Source organism: Mobula birostris, chromosome 30, assembly GCF_030028105.1.
Source record: "Mobula birostris isolate sMobBir1 chromosome 30, sMobBir1.hap1, whole genome shotgun sequence".
In the NCBI taxonomy this organism is placed as follows: domain Eukaryota; kingdom Metazoa; phylum Chordata; class Chondrichthyes; order Myliobatiformes; family Myliobatidae; genus Mobula; species Mobula birostris.
Genome location: NC_092399.1, coordinates 30,703,226 through 30,728,210, shown reverse-complemented (window position 1 = coordinate 30,728,210; position 24,985 = coordinate 30,703,226). Strand labels below are relative to the sequence as shown.

General features: G+C 42.9%; 2 protein-coding genes across 5 annotated transcripts in view; one reads left to right on the top strand and one right to left on the bottom strand.

The window, feature by feature from the left end:
- Nucleotides 1-2,639: 2,639 nt before the first annotated feature.
- On the bottom strand, nt 2,640-7,922 carry LOC140190520 (uncharacterized). Its single transcript, XM_072247168.1, has 2 exons — nt 6,723-7,922; nt 2,640-3,191 (listed from the first exon to the last, which is right to left on the bottom strand). Exon 1 carries the CDS (start codon nt 7,751-7,753, stop codon nt 7,130-7,132), a length of 624 nt encoding a protein of 207 aa, XP_072103269.1. The 5' UTR covers nt 7,754-7,922; the 3' UTR covers nt 2,640-3,191; nt 6,723-7,129.
- Nucleotides 7,923-10,168: 2,246 nt separating this feature from the next.
- The window catches only part of mtf1 (metal-regulatory transcription factor 1), a 103,546-nt gene continuing 88,729 nt past the window's right edge, over nt 10,169-24,985 (top strand). For 3 of the 4 annotated variants that reach the window (XM_072246956.1, XM_072246957.1, XM_072246954.1), the window contains exons 1-2: nt 10,169-10,257; nt 16,297-16,785. In XM_072246956.1, the coding sequence (XP_072103057.1) occupies nt 16,333-16,785 (453 nt within the window). In that variant the 5' untranslated portion in view covers nt 10,169-10,257; nt 16,297-16,332. Of the gene's footprint in view, nt 10,306-16,296; nt 16,786-24,985 lie in introns of all 4 variants that reach the window. The other variant, XM_072246955.1, reaches the window with a different exon arrangement.

Genomic DNA, 24,985 nt, shown 5'->3' with positions numbered 1-24,985 from the left:
ACTGCTTAGCGCTGTGATGTGAGATTCAGCAGGGTCACAGCCTCAGGGAAGAAGCTCTTCCTGTGTCTGCTGATGCAGGAGCGGAGGCTCCTGTAGGACCTACCGGAGGGGAGGAGAGTAAAAAGTCCATGATTAGGGTGAGATGCATCCCTGATAATGCTTTTCACCCTGCCCAGACAGCGTTTATGGTAGATGTTCTCAATGGTGGGCAATTGGGTGCCCGTAATCCGCTGGACAGTTTTCACCACACGCTGGTTGCTTTGCGGTCCGATACGGGACAACTCCCATACCACACTGAGAAGCAGTTGGTAAGTATGCTCTCAATGGTACAGCAGTAAAAGTTCGTCAGTATCCTGGGACAGAGGTGAGCTTTCTTCATGCTCCGCAGGAAATAAAGGCACTGTTGCGCCTTTTTGATCAGGATGGAGGAGTTCAGGGACCAGGTGAGATCCTCGGAAATGTGGACACCAAGGAATTTGAAGCTTGATACACTCTCAACTACAGAATGCTCTCCACGGTGCATCTATAGACGTTTTTGAGTGCACTTGTTGACTTGCTAAATCTCTTCAAACTCCTAATAAAGTATAGCTGCTGTCTTGCCTTCTTTATAACTACATCGATATGTTGGTGCCAGGTTGGATCCTCAAAGATCTTGACACCCAGGAACTTGAAACTGCTCACTCTCTCCACTTCTGATCCCTCTATGAGGATTGGTATGTGCTCCTTCGTCTTACCCTTCCTGAAGTCCACAATCAGCTCTTTCGTCTTACTGACATTGAGTGCCAGGTTGTTGCTGTGGCACCATTCCACTAGTTGGCATATCTCACTCATGTACGCCCTCTCGTCACCACCTGAGATTCTACCAACAATGGCTGTATCGTCAGCAAATTTATAGATGGTATTTGAGCTATGCCTAGCCACACAGTCATGTGTATACGGAGGGTAGAGCAGTGGGCTAAGCACACACCCCTGAGGTGCACCAGTGTTGACCGTCAGCGAGGAAGATATGTTAGCACTAATCCACACAGATTGTGGTCTTCCAGTTAGGAAGTCGAGGATACAATTGCAGAGGGAAGTACAGAGACCTAGGTTTTGCAACTTCTCAACCAGGATTGTGGGAATGATGGTATTAAACGCTGAGCTATAGTTGATGAATGGTATACTGACATGTGCATTTGTGTTGTCTAGGTGGTCTAAAGCTATATGGAGAGTCATTGTGATTGTGTCTGCTGTTGAGCTATTGTGGCGATAGGCAAATTGCAGTGGGTCCAGGTCCTTGCCGAGGCAGGAGTTCAGTCTAGTCATAACCAATCTCTCAAAGCATTTCATCATTGTTGATGTGAGTGCTACTGGGCGATAGTCATTAAGGTAGCCCACATTATTCTTCTTAGGCACTTATTTCTTAATACTCCGTGCACTGAGATATAACACTTTAACTGTATTTGCTACCCTTTTTGGTTCTGCATCCCTAATGCACTGATACTCACCCTGCTGGCTGCAATTTTGTCCTATCACCTGCCTGCCCCTCCTGACGGACTGATTGCATGCCACCTTTGGTTTTTCACCATCTGTCTATACTGAATCCTTTCACTCTGGCTCCCATCCCTTGCCAACTTAGTTAAAACCCTGCCCAATCACTCTAACAAACCGGCCCAGTAGAGTATTGGTCCCCTTTAGATTCAAGTGCAACCCGTCCCTTTTGTATAGGTCATACATCCCCCAGAGGAGATCCCAATGATCCAAGAACCTGAAGCCCTGCCCTAGTTTCTCAGCCAGGCATTCATCTGCCAAATCATCCTGTTTCTACCCTCACTGGCATGTGGCATACTTAGCTATCCTGAAATTACTACTCTGGAGGTCCTGCTTCTCAGCTTTCTGCCTAGCTCTCTGAATTCTCTTCAGGGTCTCCTGACATTGGTATCAATACATCTGGCTGAGCTCTCCCCTCCCCTCAAAATGAAGTGAATGCGAACCAAGATATCCCTGACCCTGGCACCTGGGAGGCAACGTACCATCCGGGTATCCCATTCACATCCACAGAATCTGCTGTCTGATCCTCTGAGTATTGAGCCCCCCATCACTACTGCTCTCCTCTTCCCTGTCTGCACCACGGACCCTTGCTCAGTGCTAGTAACCTGGTCTCCATGGCATTCCGCTGGGAGGTCATCCCCAAAACAGTATTATCATAATTATTATAAGGTGGGAGGGGGAAAGTTTAAAGATGTGCAACATGAATCTAAATCAATTGTACAGTTTTAAGAACGGGGGGGTGGGTGGGAGACAAGGACCATGTTCAAACAGAAATTTAGTTGGTTCAGTAGAAAATGAAAATTTAGAGAATTGCTAAGCACAAAGCTGATTTGTCTGTCGCATTGCTCTTTTTTATGTTGGAAACTCCTACGAGAAGGCATATTTTTTGTGAAAAGGTGTGGGTGTAAGGTGAAAGAGAAAGCAGAATCAGAGGGCGAGCTATTACTGAAATACAAGTCATAGTGCCATGCAAAACAAGTACAGAAATGCACAGAGGCCTTTGGTCCCACACCAACAGGTTCAGGAATAATTATAAGCTTGCAACCACAAGGCTCCTGAACTGGTGTGGTTAACTTCACTTATCACAACCCAGAATCAATTCTACAACCTACTCACTCTCAAGTAATCTTTAAAATTAATGTTCTGAATTTTTTATTATTTGCACAATGTCTTATCTTGCACATTGCTTGTCAGTCTCTATGTATGGTTTTCATAAATTCTGTTGCATTTTTAATTTTCCTCTAAATGTCTGCAAAATAATCTCAAGGTATATGGTATACCTCAAAGTATATGGTAACATATATACACTTTGAACTTCAGTTATGAAAACAGCTTTAATGATTGATCATTGTGTGAAAACTTTTTATGAAGAAAATTCAAGGCAGTGAGAAAGCTTCAATGACTGTAATCCACTGATAGGTAAACATCCATGTCAGTCAAAAAAAAATTCAAATAGTTATTGCTCTGACAAAGACCTCCAATGGTTTTTAGACCAAACAGGTGTAAGTAGTCTTTAGACTATATTGAAATGCAGTTTTGATGAAGGATCTTTGATATGAACCATAGACTGTTTCTCATTCCACAGATGCTGCCTGATCTGCTGAGGCTTTCCAGTATTTTCAGTTTTGATCCAGGATATTTTCCATTGTTTCAATTTTTTTCTGTAGAGCAGAAATTTAAACATAAAACATTAGAAGAGGTGACCAAAATAAGAGCAGAGAGCTTTAATGAGAGCATTTGAGAACTGAACACACTGATGAGGGAGAGGGAGAAGTGGAGAGTTCGTCATCGTGCCCGGTGCCAGCCCCCTAGGCCTGAGTCGACATAGTAGTAGTAGTAGTAGTAAAATAAGAAAAGCTCTGTGGTATAGGTACGGCAGTGATAAAGGAAGGGCAGACTAAAATTTCATAACAGCTAACATTTCAGATCATTGACCTTTCTGATCTCAGGCCCCACATCCAAGGAGGCAAATGTATTTTGTAATAACATCAGAAAGCACACTTTAACATCCCAACATGATTGACCTCTAACCAGCTGATCATCCCTATACCTCACTCTATTATCCCACCCCAAAATAACAAGTTTCCACCACTCAACCCTTTTCTCATCATCCTCTATTCCATTCTAGCTCAGCCTTGATCTCGCGGACTTTCATTCAGTACCATGCAAAGCCTCGAGAATATTAAAGTTATGTGGGCCCAAAACGAAAGCAATTGCTAGCACTCTATTGTTTCAGTGGGTACATTTATTACTAAAGCTACACCATTTTCTATAATTTTCTCATCCTAATCTTTTGAAGTGAATACACTGTTCTCAGCCTTGTTGTTCACCTAGAAATCAGGTCATTTTAAGGCCTGTCAGATCAAATTCATCTGTCACTACTTAATCATCATTCAAATATTTTGCATACTCATGTGTAATACTTTTAGTTTTGACATTTTCCCTACTCTGAGCCTATTTACAGCAGTATACTGCCACTTGCTTTAGAAACACAAAATCACAGACTCAGGGCGACACAGTAGTGTATTATTTTACAGCACCAGTGATTATTGATCAGGGTTCAATTCCTGCCACAGCCTGTAAGGAGTTTGTACATTTTCTGCATCACGTTTCCTCCCACATTCCAAAGACGTAGACAGGGTTTGAGAGTTGTGGGCACACGATGGGGATCCCACTTGTGGGCTGCCCAGCAGAATCCTCGCTGATTTGATTTGACGCAAACAACACATCTCACTGAATGTTTCGATGTTCGTGAGTTTTGGTATAACTTGAAAACACTCTTAATTCACATTTTTAAATATCAAGAGAATACATTGTTAATTATGTACAATGTATGTTAATTTAAATTTAGCATTGCCATGTTTGTAATGTACTCTGTTGCCATTTATACTGTGTATGTATATATAGCTCTGAAAATAAATTTGAACATAAGAGAAACCGTTGAGTTTAGTGGGAGCATAGGAACTGGTGTGTGACCACCTCGTGCACTCCAGCTGTCTTGCTTTGCACATTTTCATAAACACAAGAGATTCTGCAGAAGCTTGAAATATTGAGCCACACAAGTTCAAGTTTAATTGTCACAACCATACACAAATACACACAAATCTAGAATTCAGCCAAACGAAACAGTGTTCCTCCAGGGCCAAGGTGCAGAATACAGTAAGACCATAAGACAGAGGACAGAATTAAACCACATAGCCCATCTAGTCTGCTGTACAGTACAAACCAACAGTCAAACACAGCAATAATAAACTGTCACAGAGGGGGGAAGAAAGGAGGCAACTGTATTCCCAAGTCCATGAACATTGTCGACAAGAACAAGCCCGCATTCAAACGCAGTCCAGCTCATCTTCAACCAAGCGAACACTAGAGGGCAGCACCAAGAGGCAGGGACAGCTCCAATCCAGCATGGACACTGATGTCACCTCTCCTGGGCAGCTGCAACAGATGACCTGCAGCCTAATCTGCTTGTACCTCATCGTACACATGCACGTGAAAATAAACTCCACTTCAGTACAAGCTGCAAACACTGCATGGTGAACAGCGTGCCGCAACATTGGCATTTCCAAAAGCAGTGGATTCTGATTAATTGGGACACATTCGGGCCAGCATAGTTTGGCTCAATTAGCCAAAGTTCCATGGAAATAGTTAATAAAAGTGTAGAACAGAGTTACAAGTTATGTATTTAATTACAGAACAAATGAGAATACCATCAATAGTACTACAGTACTATAAAACTGTATTAATTCCTAATAGTCACTGATGGAGGAATTCACCCAGTGTACGTAATGAATAAAATCAGTGCAGATAATGGACTGCCTTCATTCAATACAATTGATGATGGCATCCTTCAAATCTTCATTTTCATTGTAGCATTCAAAATGATTGTTGGTACCTTCAAATTCCTTGTAGTTTCCAACTTGCTGAAGCAATGAAATAGTTTCATTTTCACTCCTGGCCATTTCTGGCATCTCCAAGCCTGAATACTTGAAACCGCATTCGGCAAAACAGTTTCAAATTGTCTTGCTGCTTATTTCTCACCAACCATCAGTGACAAACATCACTGCTTTTTGAACACAAACACACGCAGCTGTGGCTATTTGAAAACAGTGTGCTCTCAGCAGGTTGTTGTTCCGGCCACTCAAGTGTGAGCAACTGACAGTAGTTAGACCCTGTTCAACAACAGTCTCCTGTCCCAATTAAACCAGATAGTGTCCCAAATATTGCAGTGGGGTGGTGATAAGGTGATATACCTCTACCAAAGGAAGTGTAAGACGCTCCTTCCCTCTACTAGCCTGCAGGTCACCCTCAGGCAAGGTGTAGCAGTCGCTTAGCCCCCCCCCCCCCACCGCCCCGGGTCACATGAGGACATGGGACCAGGTGGAGGATGGTCATATGAGCAAATGGTACATATCACAAGCCCTGGTCATGCGACCACTGACACCAGGCAGACAACCTCTGAAGAGTATTGATAATGGCTGGGGTCATGCGTCTTGTAAAGACACTGCCTAGAAGGCAGCAATGGCAACATAGGCAGCCTTAAGCATCTGGGGGCCCGTTTCAAGAGTTAATGTGGGGCCCTACCCCCGCTTCCCAAAAAAAAAAGAAAGAAGAAAAAGCGAATATTCAAGTTGGTTTGCATCAATAGTGGTATAAGTTTGGACTTAAACGTTGATGCATTATATGCACTTTCAGCATAATGGACAGACAGCTCAACATAATCCAAACAATTCTCTTAATTAAAAACTGAAACAATGACATTTTTTGCTTTGGAGTGAGAAGCCTCGCCCTTTTCAGCAACTAGTCTGCATTGCATGGCACTATGTGTTAGGTATCAGCTGACATAAGAACATCTTAAACAATTTCCCTCTAATTAAATTAATAACAAAAGCAATGTCATACTTAATGAAAATTCACACTTTATTTATTCAATGAACAGTGTCTGAAAGTTAACTACTGGAAGTTTACAACAAACTGCGTCTCGCGCTCTTTCAGCACCACGGACAGCTCACGTAAGGCCTGGAGAGCGAATGGGAGAGTGAGAGAGAGAGGGGACGCAAGCGGGAGACAGAAATCATGATTTGTGGAAACGCCGCCTAATTGCCTATACACATTTTGAGTGAAATACATGGTTTATTTTATTATTTTAATTATAAATTTTACTTCTGCTAAAAATGTGTTAAAAGACTTACCACTAGAAGTTCACCACCCTCCTGTGCTTGAGTGCTGGCTGAGAATGCTTTAATGAACTCAGCCATCTTGTTATTTCATGCTCAATTGATATCTGAGCAAGAGCTGACAGACGCTCCTGGAACATGGTTGTCCTCCGATGTGTTTTGATGAGCTTTAGCCTCGAAAAACTTCTCTCTCCACTCACTACAGACACAGGCACTGTCAGCACGAGTCTTAGAGCAATGGTGAGGTTAGGATACAGTTCAACCAGATTGTTGCTGTAAATGTAGCTCAGAATCTGCAGGCCAGTGGTTTCTTTTGCAGGCACAGCACTGACAGCAGCCGACACCTCGCACAAAAGGTCCTCAGCATCCACATCACCGACTGTCCTCTCCATGTTTATGCAACTGTCTTTCAGTGTGCGACTCTAGGTGGCTTTTTTCATTTCCTCTCTTCCATAAATGAAGCCAAACAGACTGTAAAATGACTCCATCAGCTTGAAGCGCTCACTAATGCCTGTGATGGCAGAGTCCACGAGTGGAAGGAAAACTTCTCTCTTGTACCGTTCCTCGGGTGCCACTGTCAGGGAAGGATCTGCACTTTGGGACTCGTACTGGAACTGGCGTTTTGGTTTTCTGATTCGTGCAGTAGGAAAGACCATTGGCATCCCTATCTCTTCAGCTACATCTTTGGCATCTGTTTGGGTAGACGAAAGGCCGTTCTCTCTGTATTCCTTGAGAAATTTCGGAACATATTCCACCTCGTGCTGTAGCACATCGATTCCCACTTTTGGGCTCTGGGGCAGCTTGCTGACACGATTCATCTCATGTAAAACGTTGTACCAGATGCTAACAGTCAGCAGGAGTTTCCATGACATGATCTCCTGTTCTAGGCCTCTGGCTGCAGATGTGGTTTCACTGTCACCTTTCTGTGTGGCATGTTCAATCAGTGACAGGAGTGCATTGCCAACATCGGGAAGCTGGTAGCGCAGGACTTTCACACTTTCCACATGGCACTCCCATCGCGTGTTGGATATGGCCTTGAGGGTCATCAGTGGCACGTTCTCCTTGAAAAGCTCCCATCTCTGTGTCGATGAGCTGAATAGTGTGTATAGGCGTTGCAGCACCCCAAAGAAGCTCACAGACTCCACTGTTGATTTTGCAGCATCAACAATGACTAGGTTTAGGCTGTGGCTGGCGCATATGGCATGAACAGTGCTTTTTAGTTAATATCTAGCACCCTCTTCTGCACCCCGCTATTTTCCCCCCGCATATTGCTCCCGTTATCATATGCCTGCCCCCTGCATTTTGAGATATCTAATCCTAACTTCTCCATATGCGTTAAGAAAACATTGGTTAGGCCTGAACCTGTTGTGTCAAGCACTGGTAGGAAACCGACAAAATGCTCACTAACTGTAGCTCCGACATTTACTTGGCATGTGACAAAGCGCAATGTCACAGAGAGCTGCTCTATGTGTGCAGCGTCAGTGGTGCTGTCCATTATCACCAAGTAGTAACGTGATTGTCTTACTCCCTCTGTTATCGCTTCCAGTGTCTTGTATCCAATAAGTATGATTATCTCATTTTGTATGGTTTTCCCCATGTAGTGGTCCGCAATCTCTTTTTTCTCTGCTTGTCGGACATGTTCGCTCAACACTGGGTCGAACTCGGCAAGTAGCTCCACCAGACCTAGGAAGTTCCCATTATTTGGTTCATATAGGGTAGAATTGTGGCCACGGAAAGCAAGGTTTCGTTCTGGAAGGTGACAGACCATGGCAATGAACCTCTTCATGACATCATTCCAGTGTTTTTTTCCCAGCATTTGCATTTCTTGGTACGTGCTGTCAATGCCACTGTGTGTTCTTAAGTGCGTTTCCAGCTCGCGCCAGCTATCCATGTTGGCACGGTGCGCATTTGACTTCTCATGATCCTGGAGTGTGAGAGTGAGTCGCTCCCACACTCTGAAACCTCCGCTAGTGAGACTGTGATTTCGCTTGCCAAATAGGGTACAGCAGAAACAGAAGATTGAATCAGATGATTCTGAGTACACTAACCATGACCTACGAATGGTTTCTCCATTTTTCATCTTCATATCTGTCCTTGGTAAAACGACGGCATGATTGGCTCTGTGGAAAGTTAATGTCCTCTAACTGAACGGGACCTCTCCTAACAATGTCAATCCGTTGGTCACTGGTAATATGTGTTGGCCAACGTACCGGATCGGTCTCTGTGAATGTTAGTGGGGCTTCCTCTCTGTCTGGTGTGCTGGTGGCGGCATCTCCCTCACCTGTCTCAGTTGTAGGACTGTCATCATGCTGTGGTGCTTGTTCATCAAACAAAGTTTGGTCATCATTATCACCATCTGTTTGAGTAGAATTGTTCTTTCCATTTTCATTGCTCTGATTATCAACATCTCCCGTACTGCTTACACTGTCATTTGGCACTGCAGCCCCATGCTGTGACGATGGTGCAGCAGCAACTGCAGTCGGCGGGCCTTTTACAGATGCTGGGCCAAAGAAAGATGTAACTTTTGGGAGACTATTTAGACGTTTTGTTTTGTTGTCTAATATTTTCCATTTTTCAGCATCACTAGGATAGGAGCGTTTCATTTTCCTCTCATTGAAAAGTAGCCTTCTTTGCTAGGAGCAATGTTTACAAGTGGTAAATATTTTGGTGTATTTTCTCAGATGTCAGTCAGCGAGCGCCCACTGGTGGTTCGGCTGGCAATAGTAGGAGAATATTGTGGCGTCTGGGAGCTGTGCATTAAAATTTTTGCGTGTCAGTCGGGCCCAGGGTGAAACATAGCTAAGGCTGCCTATGAATGGCAAGTCACCTCTGTAAAACATTACCAACAACAATCACAGTCGTGGAAAGACCATGATCTCCCACGTGATACGACACATAACTTAACCCAAATAAACCAAGGGAATCCCGGCAATTCACTCGATTACTTTTTGTTCTTAAAAAAGTTGTCTGATCCGATTTAACCGGTGGTCCAATTAACCGGAATCCACAATAGTCGGTTGGCGGGTTATCGGACTTTCCTGGGGCGGCGAGGGGCCGCGGTTCAGACAACCCGCTCCCCACACACTAATGTCCCTGCCCCGCTTCCCGCCGGGACTACCGTGGGCCGAGACGGCTCCTCGGCCCAGCGGCTGCCGTGACTTTTCTCGAAAGCCTCCGAGAAGGAGGGTGAACTTTCTGGAAAGCCGCTCCTCAGCAACACTCCAGGAAGGGAGGGAGGACGGCACGGGGTGCGCCCCTGTCACGTGAAACCCCGCTCCGGCTTCAGTTAGAGGGCATCGTTGCCGGGGAAACCGGGTTAAATTACTTTTTAATCCCGCGGCTGAAACGACCGCTCCCAACAGTGAGATCGATGAAGTCACCTCCATAGAAGAGACTGGTGCTGTTAAGAGGAAAAATTAATGGGTTATTATTTTTGAAGTTAATTTATAAGGGGGGAGGGACCGAGCGTTTTCCCAGCATGCCGCGGGACTGACGGGAACCATGGTGGCGGCTGGCGGAGCAGCGGCGACGAGTTGGGCTGACAGCGCAGGTAAAGCTCCGCTGGGGAGGGACGCAGCCTCGGGAACCGGTTAGCCAGGTCGGTAGCCCGAGGATTAGTCTTAGATTTAATGACTGACATAGCAGGTAGTGAGGTGTCCCGTGACAGGTCACTGGCCTCCTGTACGTGGGGCGGAGGGGGTCGCCTTGGACCCCCCGGCTGTCACTGGGGCCCACCGGGCGAAGCCGTGATAGTGGCCGGTCTGACAGCACTTCACGGCAACGGGGAAACGTGTAGCAGCTCCTCCTCCTGTGGTTCTAGCGACCCGGGTGTCGGGGCAGTGATTCGATCCAGTCCTACTGTATTTAATTTTCAGTACCCCCACCTCGCTATTACAACTTTCAGCTTCTGGTTTTCCTCTGGTCACTGTAACGAGCCTTGATGATAACATCATCCTGTGTCCACCCTGTATAGGTGGGATTTTGGGAATTTAAAATACGTTGCTGAATTTCTGGACTGTGGCGAAGGAATCTGTCTCCGTCGTTCAACTGATTATTTCATTTAGGCAAAATTAACGATCTTCACGAAAACATTTCCTTTACTGTCATTTCTTACTTGTTATGTTTAACGCGGTTAAACGCTTTCGACGTTATCAAGAACAAATAGATACCATGGGCGACTTCAGGCTAGAAGTTTTTCGGGAGGATCTTCAGTGGGATTGCGGAGATTTAGGAAAGAACTTGTAGGTTGTTCAGTCTGAATGGTTGAAGGCATAATTCTCAGTTGTTGACTGAAGAGATTGGGAAATATGCCCGAGATGAAGGAAGCTGAATTTATGAAAGTTGTAGGGTGTTGAAAAAGATTCTGAAATCCAGTGGCATGATGAAGTGGGATAACTGAACATAGATTTGTTTTTGTTGTATGTTCAAATGCACCAAACAATAGATTGTTTTGTGTTTTTTTTAGGACACTAAGGCCAGTAATTGAAGGACACTCTCCATTAACTAGTTAATCTTGCTTTTCAAAGTTATCCTGTAAGCTAGAGTGCCTTGAATCTAAGTTTAAAGTAAGATTTTTGAGCTAATCTAAAAAGCATTGTGCATTCTGTTAAAATAAAAAAATTCCAAAACCTGTCAACAATTGACTAAAAATTAAAACCAAAATTGTGAGGTTGAAAGTGTATTAATTCTCTTTGTAATTACTGTGCTAACTTTCCTCAGGAGTAATATAATTTATCTTAACTTGTTGAGGTAGAAAATTGGAGGAATACTCAAATAAATACCCCCTCATTCTATAAGGTCCATCAGTATGGTAGATTTTCAATAGACTAGACCAAACTAAAATGAGGACAGAAGAGCATTCAAATCTGGGAAAGGGCACAAGACCATCTCAAAGGCACTGAACATACCTCACAGCTCAATGTAGTCCATCATGAAAACATATGAAGTCCATATGAAGCCACGGCCACATGTTCTAGGTCAGGCCATTCCTCTAAACTTGGTTGCTGGAGAAGAATGGCACTTGTAGGAGATGCTACTGTAACGCTAACAGTCACTCTGAATGAGCTGAAGAAGTCAGTGGCTGTAAACTACAGATGAAGTTCATGGCTCCACAATCTCTTGAGACCTTGCGCAAAAAAGGTATATTTGTAGAGCAGTGCAAGGAAGAAACCTTAACTTTTTTTTAAAAAAAACATATCCTTGCCCATAAAGACTTTGCAAAGCATCACTTAGAAGATACTGTAAAGATGTGAAAGTGTCTTGTGGTTGGATAAGAGTAAAGTGGAACTTTTTGGCCTCAACAATAAGTGGTGTGTGTGATATGAATCTAATGCAGCACATCAGCCAGGTTTATACCATCCCTCTGGTATAGTGGAGGGAGTATCATGCTATGGAAATGCTTTTCAGTAGAAGCGACTGGAAATCTGGTCAGGATTGATGGGAAGATGAATGCTGCTAAGTACAGAGAGATCCTGGATAAAAAAAACTGCTAGACTCTGCCAGAAAACTTGAACTGGGGAGGAAATTTATCTTTCAGCAGGACAACAACCCAAAGCACACTGCCAGAGCAACTTTGGATTGGCTTCAAATGAAGAACATTGATGCCCTTGAGTGGTCAAGTCAGAGTCCTGACCTTGACCAAGACTACAAAATTGCTGTCCACTGCTGCTCTCCAGCTTGTCTGGAAGAGCTTGAGCAATTTTGCAAGGAGGAATGAGCAAATCTTGCTCCATCATATTGTGCAAAGCTAATAGAGACTTATCCAAAAAGACTACTGACTGCAGTAGCTGCGAGATGTGGTTCAACTAAGTACTGAGCAAAGGGGGATGAATACTTTTAAACTGTTGACTTTTTGAATCTTTAGTCTTTGTTGCTTTACAATTTAACCTTGTTTTTTGTGCTGTACTGTTGTGGCGGGGGAGAAGCATGTGATTCACAAATAAAAATTCTCAGTTAAGTTGATCAAAATGGGTAATACTCATTGATGTGAACAAAGGTTCAAAAGTTTGGGGGCTAAATACTTTTACAAGGCACTGTATATCTAGTTGTATCAAATTGTTACAATGAAGAAGTGACTGCAGCTGTTCAAGTGACCCAATATAGCTGCTGGGGCAACTGGGAATATGCATTCAGTACAGGCTTTGTCAGATGTAGCCTTTATCCTGAGAATGAGTAATGGAAAAAATATCTGAAATCTTGTTATTTGTATCAAGTAAACCATGACCACTTACTAATTTCCCATTAACATTTGCAGTTTAACAAACTTTTCATTAGGTTCTATTTTAAGTTAGAGACCATATTCACTTTGACTCAGAAACTTTGGTAAATGTAAATTTAAAATGTTTGTATTTTCTTTGGCATTTTGTAAATTCCACTTGCCAAGTGAAGCTAATTTCTTAGCTCAGATTGTGTCACATGAGGTCTATACCATGTATTTAAGTACCAACTGATTCCGTCTTTAAATATTAATCTTGGTTCAAAACTTGTTATGTGGCAAACCTTTGTATTTGGTTTTCTTTAAATTCAGCTAACCTAACTCATCAAATGTGTGTAAAATCCTATTTGTATGTTTTATTAAGCAACATTGATCAAATAATTCTCTTAGCGTTCATACGTTTGTTATGTGACGTAGTGATCATGGTCTTTTTATGTCCATGATTGTTCTTGGCAAAAAAGCTTAGCACAGAGCAATAAATGGAAGTAAAGCATTTTGCCTTTGGATTAGATATGGGTACAGAAATCTCAGGTGTTAGAATTACTGAATCATATTGTATTTTAAACAATTGTACATTATTCAGGAGCATGTTTTATGAAATGTTCTTGTGTGAATGAAAGCGTCCATAGTAATGCTTACAATAGCTCGAAAAATCCAAGTATGCAATGCTTTGTCCTGATGAAGGGTTTTTGCCCAAAATGTCGGCTGTTTACTCTTTTCCACTGATGCAGCCTGCCCTGCAGAGTTCCTCCAGCTTTTTGTGTGTGTTGCTTGGATTTCCAGCATCTTCTCAAGTTTATACAATGCTTTGCTGTCCTTGTTCCCCTCTTCCTTTCCATTAAGGTGCTGTTACTAGAATAGCTAAATCTTTTGGATACCACTGCTCCCTTGTGTAACACGAGATATCATTCTTCATAAATCAACCTGTGATATGAGACATCAAACTAGTATATTTCTAGTGGGGAACTAAAGACCTATTTTTTTCCCCCCTTTCAGCTCAGGAGTGTTGTAGGTAGCTGTGTGATCTGACTAATGTTTGTTGCAGTTTAGATTGGATATCAGTTAACAACAATTCCTGTCAAACACATACTGCCTAAACAGCAACACACAAACAATTGTACTATTTCTTGTCAATGCTGATTACACCATTTAAACAATCGCAGCCTAGGTTCGAAAAAAGTATGTGAACCTCTAAGGTAATGCCTTCCACAAAAGCTATTTGGAGTCGGGCATTCCACTCAATAAGATAAGATTAGGGGTGGGCTGTAGAGGTGCCCTGCCCTATAAAAGAGACACACTATGTCCCGTTACTGGCAGCACCTGCTCTTTTTAAGAAAGATCTGTATATGTGCACCACGCCCTGATCAAAACAACTTTCAGAGGACCTCAGAAGAAGAACTGTAGAGATGCATGAAGCTGGATAAGGTTACAGAAGCATTTCTGAAGGTTTGAGTGTTCATCAGTCCACAGGAAGAGAAATTGTCTGCAAATGGAGGAAATTCAGTACTGTTGCTACACTCCTTGGGAGTCGGCATCCTGCAAAGATCACACCAAGAGCACAATGTGCAATACTGAAGGAACCCAATCTCTAGAACTTTTTAAAGTCATCGCTCGTGTGTCCGCCATAAGAAAAACACTGAACAAGAATAGTGTTCATGGAAGGACACCATGGAGGAAACCACCGTTCTCCAAAAAAGAACATTGCAGCACATCTCAAGTTTGCAAAAGACCAACTGGATGTTCCACAATACTTATGATTTATGATTATGAAGACATGTAGTCCTCTTTTATTGTCATTTAGTAATGCATGCATTAAGAAATGATACATTATTTCCTCCGGTGTGATATCACAAAACACAGGACAAACCAAGACTGAAAAAACTGACAAAGCCACATAATTATAACATATAGTTACAAACAGTGTAACAATACCATAACTTGATGAAGAAGTCCGCAAGCACAGTAAAGTTCAAAGTTTCTCAATTGTCCCACATCTCACGCAGACGGGAGAAAGAAGAAAAACTCTCCCTGCAGTGCCGAACACAATCCGACTCTGAGTCATCCGAAAACTTCGAGCCCTGATCAGCTTCCGACACCAAGTACTGAGCGCCATCTCTGTCCGAACGATTCGACCTCCTTCTCGGTTGCCAAAAGCAGGCAAGGCCGGGGATTTTGAGGCTTACCCTCCGAAAGATCCCCGACCACACAGTAACGACAGCAGCGGACTGGCATTTCAAAAATTTCTCCAGATGTTCCTCTGTGCTTTCACATCCATTCTCCAAATCAGAATTGTCCCAGCCCCTATTTAACAGATACGATATCATTTTTCACCGGAGGGCTGCGCACGTGCAGCGCGCTGCCATCTTCTCCTCCCACCTTCTTCTGGGATAATGTTCTGTAGACAGATGAGACGAAAGTTGAACTTTATGGCAGAAATGCACACCACTATGGAGGAAAAAGGGCACTGCATATCAACATCAAAACTTCATCCCAACTCTGAAACATGGTGCTTTGCTGCCTCAGCCCGGACAGCTTGCAATTTTTGAAGGAACAATGAATTCAAAATTGTATCAAGAAATTTTACAGGAGAATGTCAGGTTAGCAGTCTGTCACCTGAAGCTTAACAGAAGTTGGATGTTGCATCAAGACAATGATCTGAAAGGCAAGAGGAAATCAACAAGAGAATGATTTAAAAAGAAGAAAATTTGTGTTTTGGAATGGTCAAGTGAGAGTCCAGACCTTAACCCAATTTAGATGCTGTGGCATGACCTGAAGAGAGCTGTTCATGCAAGGTATCCCAGAAATATTGATGAACTGAAACAGTTTTGTATGGAGGAATGATCTAAAATTCTTCCTTACCATTGTGCGAGTCTGATCAGCAGCTCCAGGAAACGTTCGGTAGAAGTTTTGCTGCGAAAGGAGGTTCTACCATTTATTAAGTACAAGGATTCACATACATTTTCCAGCCTGAACTGTGAATGATTAAACAATGTGTTCAATAAAGACATAAAAAGTACAATTGTTTGTGTGTTATTACTTTAGGCAGATTGTGTTTGTCTATTACTGTGACTTGGATGAAGACCAGACCACATTTTATGAGGAATTAGTGCAGAAAACCAGGTAATTACAAAGAGTTCACAAACTTTTTCTTGCAACTCCTTAGGGATGTCATGGTTTCATCTGAGCTTGCTGTGAACAGGATATATTAATTGTCATATTTTTACCTTACTGCAGTGACTAATGTATTTCATTCACTATGGAATGTTAATTGGTGAAATCTGTTATGTAAACCTCTTTAGCAATTAACTTTTTTTGTTCATCGTGTTATTTTTCTCTGCATTAACAATTCTCTTTATCTGTTCCATTACCATTCAGAAAATTCCATTATCCTGGCATAATCTAGAATACAACATGGGTGACAATGACCCAGGAAAAGGCAAACTTGTGTCTGAGAATAACAATATCGCATACTATGAAACAGAAGATGATGAAGAGGAAATGACTAGAGAAGACAAGATGGGATTTTCTGGTAAAAATGGGCTTGTGTCCTCTTCCTCTGGTACAGTTTATGATCGGACAACTGTATTAATAGAACAAGACCCTATTGGCTTAGATGATGAGGAAGAAGATGAAGAAGTAGGAGGCAACAATAACAACTTGGTGTCTTTTTTATCAGAGAGTGGAGAGGATAACTTTTATTTGATATCAGATCCCGATGGAATGTCACAGGGTTATGTGCATCATACTATTTCACCTGATCAAATTCAGTTTACTATTAATCCTGGATCTACCCCAATGCCCAGGAATATTGAGGGAGCAACACTCACTTTGCAATCGGAGTGTCCTGAGACCAAGGTTAGAGAGGTAAGTAATTCTACTAAAATAGACAAGGCAGTTCTGCTTTAAAGTTCAGTAAATTGATTTTCACTTGCCAGTGTTTTTTTTTCAGGGTTTTCATTCTGTTAGAGCTTAGAGTGTCACTGACATATTAATTTGGTAGCTTCAAAATAATTTTGTTTTTTTTTTTTTGCAATTGCCTTTAGACATGCTTAGTAAGGACTAACTTCCAAGTCTGCTGGAGCATATGATTTACCATGTGGTTCACACAAATCTGCAAATGTTTTAAACTAAAGCTTTTGATAAAATGTAATAACCAGTTATGATTAAAAAAAAATACCCTCAACAATTGGTTTGCCATAGTGAATCACAATGGAATTTAATATTGCAGGGCAAAAAGGGAATACTTTCATTCAAAGTCTCCCACACCATCACCGACTTTATCCGCTCAGGGGACTTCCCATCCACTGCTACCAACCTTATAGTTTCCACACCCCACACTTCCCGTTTCTACCTCCTACCCAAGATCCATAAACCTGCCTGTCCTGGCTGACCTATTGTCTCAGCTTGCTCCTGCCCCACCGAACTCATTTCTGCATACCTCGACACTGTTTTATCACCCCTTGTTCAATCCCTTCCGACCTATGTTCGTGACACTTCTCACGCTCTTAAACTTTTCAATGATTTTAAGTTCCCTGGCCCCCACCGCTTTATTTTCACCATGGATGTCCAGTCCTTATATACTTCCATCCCCCATCAGGAAGGTCTTAAAGCTCTACGCTTCTTATTGGATTCCAGACCTAATCAGTTCCCCTCTACCACCACTCTGCTCCATCTAGCGGAATTAGTCCTTACTCTTAATAATTTCTCCTTTGGCTCCTCCCACTTCCTCCAAACTAAAGGTGTAGCTATGCCTGCCTTTTTTGTTGGGTTTGTGGAACAATCTATGTTCGGTGCCTATTCTGGTATCTGTCCCCCACTTTTCCTTCGCTACATCGATGACTGCATTGGTGCTGTTTCCTGCACGCATGCAGAACTCGTTGACTTTATTAACATTGCCTCCAACTTTCACCCTGCCCTCAAGTTTACCTGGTCCATTTCCGACACCTCCCTCCCCTTTCTAGATCTTTCTGTCTCTGTCTCTGGAGACAGCTTATCCACTGATGTCTACTATAAGCCTACTGACTCTCACAGCTATCTGGACTATTCCTCTTCTCACCCTGTCTCTTGCAAAACTGCCATCCCCTTCTCGCAATTCCTCCGTCTCCGCCGCATCTGCTCTCAGGATGAGGCTTTTCATTCTAGGACGAGGGAGATGTCTTCCTTTTTTAAAGAAAGGGGCTTCCCTTCCTCCACTATCAACTCTGCTCTTAAATGCATCTCCCCCATTTCACGTACATCTGCTCTCACTCCATCCTCCCGCCACCCCACTAGGAATAGTGTTCCCCTGGTCCTCACCTACCACCCCACCAGCCTCCGGGTCCAACATATTATTCTCCGTAACTTCCGCCACCTCCAACGGGATCCCACCACTAAACACATCTTTCCCTCCCCCCCCCCCCTCTGCATTCCTCAGGGATCGCTCCCTACACAACTCCCTTGTCCATTCGTCCCCCCCATCCCTCCCCACTGATCTCCCTCCTGGCACTTATCTGTGTAAGCGGAACAAGTGCTACACATGCCCTTACACTTCCTCCCTTACCACCATTCAGGGCCCCAAACAGTTCTTCCAGGTGAGGCAACACTTCACCTGTGAGTCGACTGGGGTGATATACTGCGTCCGGTGCTCCAGATCTGGCCTTTTATATATTGGCGAGACCCGACGCAGACTGGGAGACCGCTTTGCTGAACATCTACGCTCTGTCCGCTAGAGAAAGCAGGATCTCCCAGTGGCCACGCATTTTAATTCCACATCCCATTCCCATTCTGACATGTCCATCCACAGCCTCCTCTACTGTAAAGATGAAGCCACACTCGGGTTGGAGGAACAACACCTTATGTTCCGTCTGGGTAGCCTCCAGCCTGATGGCATGAACATCGACTTCTCTAACTTCCGCTAAGGCCCCACCTCCCCCTCGTACCCCATCTGTTACTCATTTTTATGCACACATTCTTTCTCTCACTCTCCTTTTTCTCCCTCTGTCCCTCTGAATATACCTCTTGCCCATCCTCTGGGTCGTCCCCCCCCCTTGTCTTTCTTCCCGGACCTCCTGTCCCATGATCCTCATGTATCCCCTTTTGCCTATCACCTGTCCAGCTCTTAGCTCTATCCCTCCCCCTCCTGTCTTCTCCTATCATTTTGGATCTCCCCCTCCCCCTCCAACTTTCAAATCCCTTACTCACTCTTCCTTCAGTTAGTCCTGACGAAGGGTCTCGGCCTGAAACGTCGACTGCACCTCTTCCTACAGATGCTGCTTGGCCTGCTGCGTTCACCAGCAACTTTGATGTGTGTTACTTTCATTCAAATACTGCTTTTAAAGTGCAGAATCCAATATCGCTGTGATGATTGTACGTTCTAGTATCAATTGTTTGGCGACAATAAAGTATAAAGATAATCTTCTATTGTTTGAAGGTCAGGATTGAGCCAATCTGTTCATTTAAATTGCCCACCAAGTTTACAGGCAACAGTGGAAAACATCCTAAACAGTGTGTGAAAATAAATTGGAAGAGTTGCGATATAAACTGGTTGCAGGAAGGACAGGACTGGCAGCTCAATATTCCAGGGTTCCATTGTTTTAGTCGTGACAGAGCGGGAGGGAGTAAAGGGGAAAGGATGGAATTACGAGTCAGGGAAAATGTCACAACAGTGTTCAGTCAGTCCTGATTGGAGAAATCATTTAGTGAGGTTTTAATGGGTGGAACAGAGGAATATGAAAGGTATGACCACAATAATGAGTTATATTATAGACCACTCAACAGTCCACGAGATTTTAGAGGAACAAATTTGTAGAGGGACTGCAGACTGTTGCAAGAAATATTTGATTGTTATACTAGGTGACTTAAACTTTCCATATTGACTAGGACTCCCATACTGTAAATGGATGAGATGGGATAGAACATAGAAATTTACAGCACATCACAGGCCCTTCAGCCCATAATGTGCCAACCATGTAACCTACTCTAGACACTGCCCAGAATTTCTGTAGTGCATAACCCTCTATTTTTCTAAACTCCATGTACCTATCTAAGAGGTTCTTTAAAGACCCTATTGTTTCCACTTCCACCACTGCTACCGGCAGTGCATTCCACGCACCCACAGCTGTGTGTGGAAAAACTTACCCCTGACATCCCCTTGGTACCTATTTCCAAGCACCTTACAATTATGCCCACTCATGTTAGTCACTCCAGCCCTGGGGAAAGAGTGTCTGGCTATCCTCACGATCAATGCCCCTCATCTTTATACACCTTAAGTTTATTAAGTGTGTTCAGAAAAGTTTCCTTTATCAGTACATAAAGTCCCAATGAGAGAGTGTGTGATACTTGATCTCCTATTAGGGAATGAGATGGGGCAGGTGACAGAAGTTTGTGTAGGGAAACACTTTGCAACCAATGATCATAATGCCATTAATTTCAAATTAAATATGGAAAAAGATAAGTCTGGGTCACAGACTGAGATTCTAAAAATGGATATTGAACAATTTTGATAGTATTAGAAAGGATCTGGGAAGTGGGGATTTGAACAGGCTGTTTTCTGGCAAAGGTATACTTGGTAGGTGGGAGGCCTTCAAAAGTGAAATTTTGAGAGTAAAACGCTTGTACGTGCCTGTGAGAATAAAAGGTAAAGATAACAGGTTAATGGAACCTTGATTTTCAAGAGATATTGAGGCCCTGATTAAGAAAAAAAGGAGGTGAATAGCAGGTACAGGCAGGTAGGAATAAGTGGGGTGCTTATGGAGTACTGTATAAGAAATACAAAAGTACACTTAAGAAAGAATTCAGGATGGCTAAAAGAAGGCTTGAGGTTGCCTTAGCAGACAAAGCAAAGGAGAATCTTAAGGGATTTTACAGATATTTTAAGAGCAAAAGTATTGCAAGGGAGAAAATTGGCCCTGGAGAAGATCAGAATGGTAATCTATGCTTGCAGCCAAAAGAGGTGGGAGAGATCCTAGATGGATTTATTGCATCTGTATTTACCCAGGAGACAGGCACAGAGACTATAGAAGTGAGGTAAAGCAGCAGCAAGTTCATGGACCCTATACAGATTACAGAGGAAGAGGTGTTTGCTGTCTTGAGGCAGATTAGGGTCAATAAATCCCCAGGGCCTGAGAAGGTGTTCCTTCGGATCCTACGGGAGGCAAGTGCAGAAATTACAGAGGCCCTAGCAGAGATATGTAAATCATCCTCGGTGACAGCTGAGGTTCCCAAAGAATGGCGGGTAGCTAATGGTGTTTCAGAAAGGCTCTAAAAATAAACCAGGAAGTTATTGGCTGGTGAGCCAATTATTGGAAGGTGCTTAGTGACTGGATATATGAATATTTGGTTGGACATGGACTGATTAGGAATAGTCAGCATGGCTTTGTGTGTCGTGTCATGTGGATCATGTCGAACCATTATTATAGAGTTTTTCAAGGGCAAGGCAGTAGATGTCATCTGCATGGATTTCAGCAAGGCCTTTGAAAAGGTCCCATATGGGAGGATGGTCAAGAAGGTTCAGTCGCTTGTCATTCAAGATGAGGTAGTGAATTGGATTAGACATTGGTTTTGTGAGAGTAGACAGAGTGGTAGTAGATTGTTGCCTATCTGACTGGAGGCCTGTGATTATAGTTGAGTGTTGCAGGGATTGGTGCTGGGTCTGTTGTTTATCATCCATATTAATGATCTGGATGGTAATGTGGTTAACTGAATCAGCAAACTTGTGGATGACACCAAGATTCAGAGTGTAGTGGACAGCAAGGAAGACTATCAGAGCTTTCAGCAGGATCTGAACCTTCATAAATCAAAGTATTGTGTACAAGAGATGATACCTTATGTTGAAGTTGTATAAGATGTTGGTGAGGCCTAATTTAGAGTATTGTGTGCAGTTTTGGTCACCTATCTATAGGAAAGATGTAAATAAGGTTGAAAGAGTACAAAGAAAATTTACAAGGATGTTGCCAGGATTGGAAAACCTGAGCTACAAGGAATGACTGAATAGGTTAGTACTTTATTCCTTGTAACGTAGAAGATTGAGAGGAGATTTGATACAGGAATACAGAATTAAGAGAGGTATAGATAGGGTAAATGCAAGTAGGCTTTTTTCACTGAGGTTGGGTGGGACTACAGCTAGAGGTCATGGGTTAAGGTTGAAAAGTGAGAAGTTTAAAGGGAAGATGAGGGGAAACGTCACTTAGAGGGTGGTGAGAGTGTGCAACGAGCTGCCAGCGCAAGTGGTGCATCCGAGCTCGATCTCAACATTTAAGAACAGTTTGGATTGGTACATGAATGGTAGGGGTATGGAGGGCTATGGTCCCAATGCAGGTCAATGGGAGTAGGCAGTTTAAATGGTTGAGCACAGATGAGATGGGCCGAAGGGCCCTTTTCTGTGCTGTATTTCTCTATGACTCTAAAAATATAAGTACTAAAGCTATAATTAACAATTCAGAGCAAATATTGAACAGAAATGTCTAGAATCTACTCTGGCTGATTTCATTTGCTAACCATGTCTTGCTAACTGTGCAGTGACTCTATTCTGTACTTGGTTATCTCTTTAATTTCCACATCTGTAGATGCTTGTTTTGTAAAACAATGTAGGATTTGCTTTTATAACCACACAACAGAAATACTTGTATTGTGATAAACTATTATTGTCAGTCTTTTTGCCAGACTTATAAAATGTTCTTTTAGTTCAGTATCCTGCAGTTTGAAAGAAGCCTAATCTTGCATGTCTTTGATAGCTGTGTAATTCAGAAAGCTTCTTTATATAATGTAGAGAGCCCACCGTCTAATATTGGCATTCTTGGTGCTTTGAGTTGGGTTCCAGTTTGTCTTGTGAATGGGAGAGAATTGGTACTTTAAAAAAAAAAATAGTAATACAAACTGAAAATTCTCAATAATGAAATGATAGACATGAAAGAAATTTTGAAAAATAGACCAATACCATTAAATGTGGATGAACAGATTTGCGTAATTGGCTGACAGACTGAAAAGTAAGTCTCCAAAGCTATGAAATACAAGTACTTTGGGAATCCAGACATCCCACCTCTCCTGGGAGTTCCAGGAGTCTCCCGCATATCAATAGTGGCTCCTTGATGCCCGGAAATTATATACAATATCCTGGAAATAGATTTTTTTGAGCGGGAGAGGGAGAGCGAGCATCCTGATTGGTCTCTCTTCGTGCTAAGAGCGGTCCCCAACCACCGGCTGCGAGGAAACTATGATTTGGCGATATGAAACGTTATGAGTCAGCTGCACCTTTCCTCATTCTCTGTCATGCACTGTTGAATTTTAACGCACGCGAGGTCATCAATGACCCATTTGTGAATGTCTCCGGTGAATCGTCCATGTCAGCGTGGGAAAAACATCAACTCCTCCAGCTTGCAAATGATGGCGGGCTGAAAAGTGTGTTTGACGTAACGTCTCTGCCGGCATTCTGGATCAAAGTCAAGGTTGAATATCCTGAAATAGCCACAAAAGCACTGAAAATGTTGCTTCCATTTCCAACATACCTCTGCGAAGCGGAGCTTTCTGCAATGAATGCAACGAAAACTAAATTGCGGAATAGACTGGACATAAGGAACCCCCTCCGAGTATCGCTGTCTCCCATCACCTCTCGATGGGACCGTGTTGTTGCAGGGAAACAAGCCCAGGGCTCCCACTGATTCAGCGATATTGTTGTGTTGCAATAATTTTATATGTTCATACGAGGAAAATATGCGCTGTGTGTTTAATATCCAAACATTACTTAAAATGTTATGATGCTATTGACTTATAAGTGACTTCTAATTCAGCGGTCCCCAGCCTCCAGGCCGTGAAGAAGACAGCGGTGGCCAGACCGCACCCAGCACATCTTTAAGAAAAAAGCCGAAATAAGCAAGCTAATTGATTAGATGCCGCCTGGCGCGTAAATGTCCACCCAGATCAGAGGCGATTGCCGATTGCGCCGTCTCTGATCTGGGCCAACATTTACATGCTGGGCGGCACCTGATCAATTAGCTTGTTTATTACGGCTTTTTTCTTAAAGATGTGCTGGGTGCGTTCTGGCCACTGCTGTACTGCTGCATTCTTCGTGGCCCGAAGGTTTGGGACCACTGTTATAATTGACTTAATCACTACATTCATGCGAGGAAAATATGCACTGTGTGTTTAATATTAAATTCGTTAGATAAACCCCTTTAGAAACGAAATTGAGTGTATTAACTACTTACAAGTGGCTTGTAATTGACTTATCACCTATATTCTGGTTGTGTTTAACATCCCCCCCCCCCGGGTCGGCTGGTTCGCAGTGCAAAAAAAATTGTCAATAGTAAACCAGTCTGCGGTGCAAAAAAGATTGGGGACCCCTGATTTAAAGTAGCTGGCTAGCTGTCAAGGAGCTACGCTATTGATGTCCTATGTGATGAGGCCAAATTCCCTGTAGACTTGCTTAAAGTTGTAATAGAATAAACATGATAATATAATATAAGTACATACTTTAATGTGACATTTGCTGCATATACCCAACTTGGTTTACAGATTAGAAAAAAATCACTAAACAAAGTATTACATACACCCTTAGAGGTCGACGCGGGGTGGGGGGGGATATGGGGTTGCTGGGGGTGGGGGTGCTCCCTCCCTGAAATGGTGGTGCTACCTCCCTGAAATGAGTTTTTGCTGGGAATCAGTGAAACAATAATACTTTGACGTCTGCTTGAGGTGACATCTGTTTATGTTTGAGCTATTTCAGTCTGGTGTCTTTAACCAGAGATTAATATGCATGAGTAGCATTTGACCCTGTGAAAGGATGTGCCTTTATAACTGAGACATTGCCAAGGACCTTTTAAAGTTCGTTTCATTTTCCTGGCGCTATTGCTATCTCTATAAGTGACCCTGTAAATGTAATAGCACTGCTATTTATTTTATTTTATTAATCAGTGCAGTGTGGAGTAGGCCCATCCAACCCTTCAGGCCACACCACCCCACAACCCCAATGACCCTAAACTAATCGCATGACAGTTTGCAATGACCAATTAAACTACGCTTTTGGACTGTGACTATAGCCTGGTAGCACTCACATCTAGAGTGATGAAATGCTTTGAGAGGTTGGTCATGA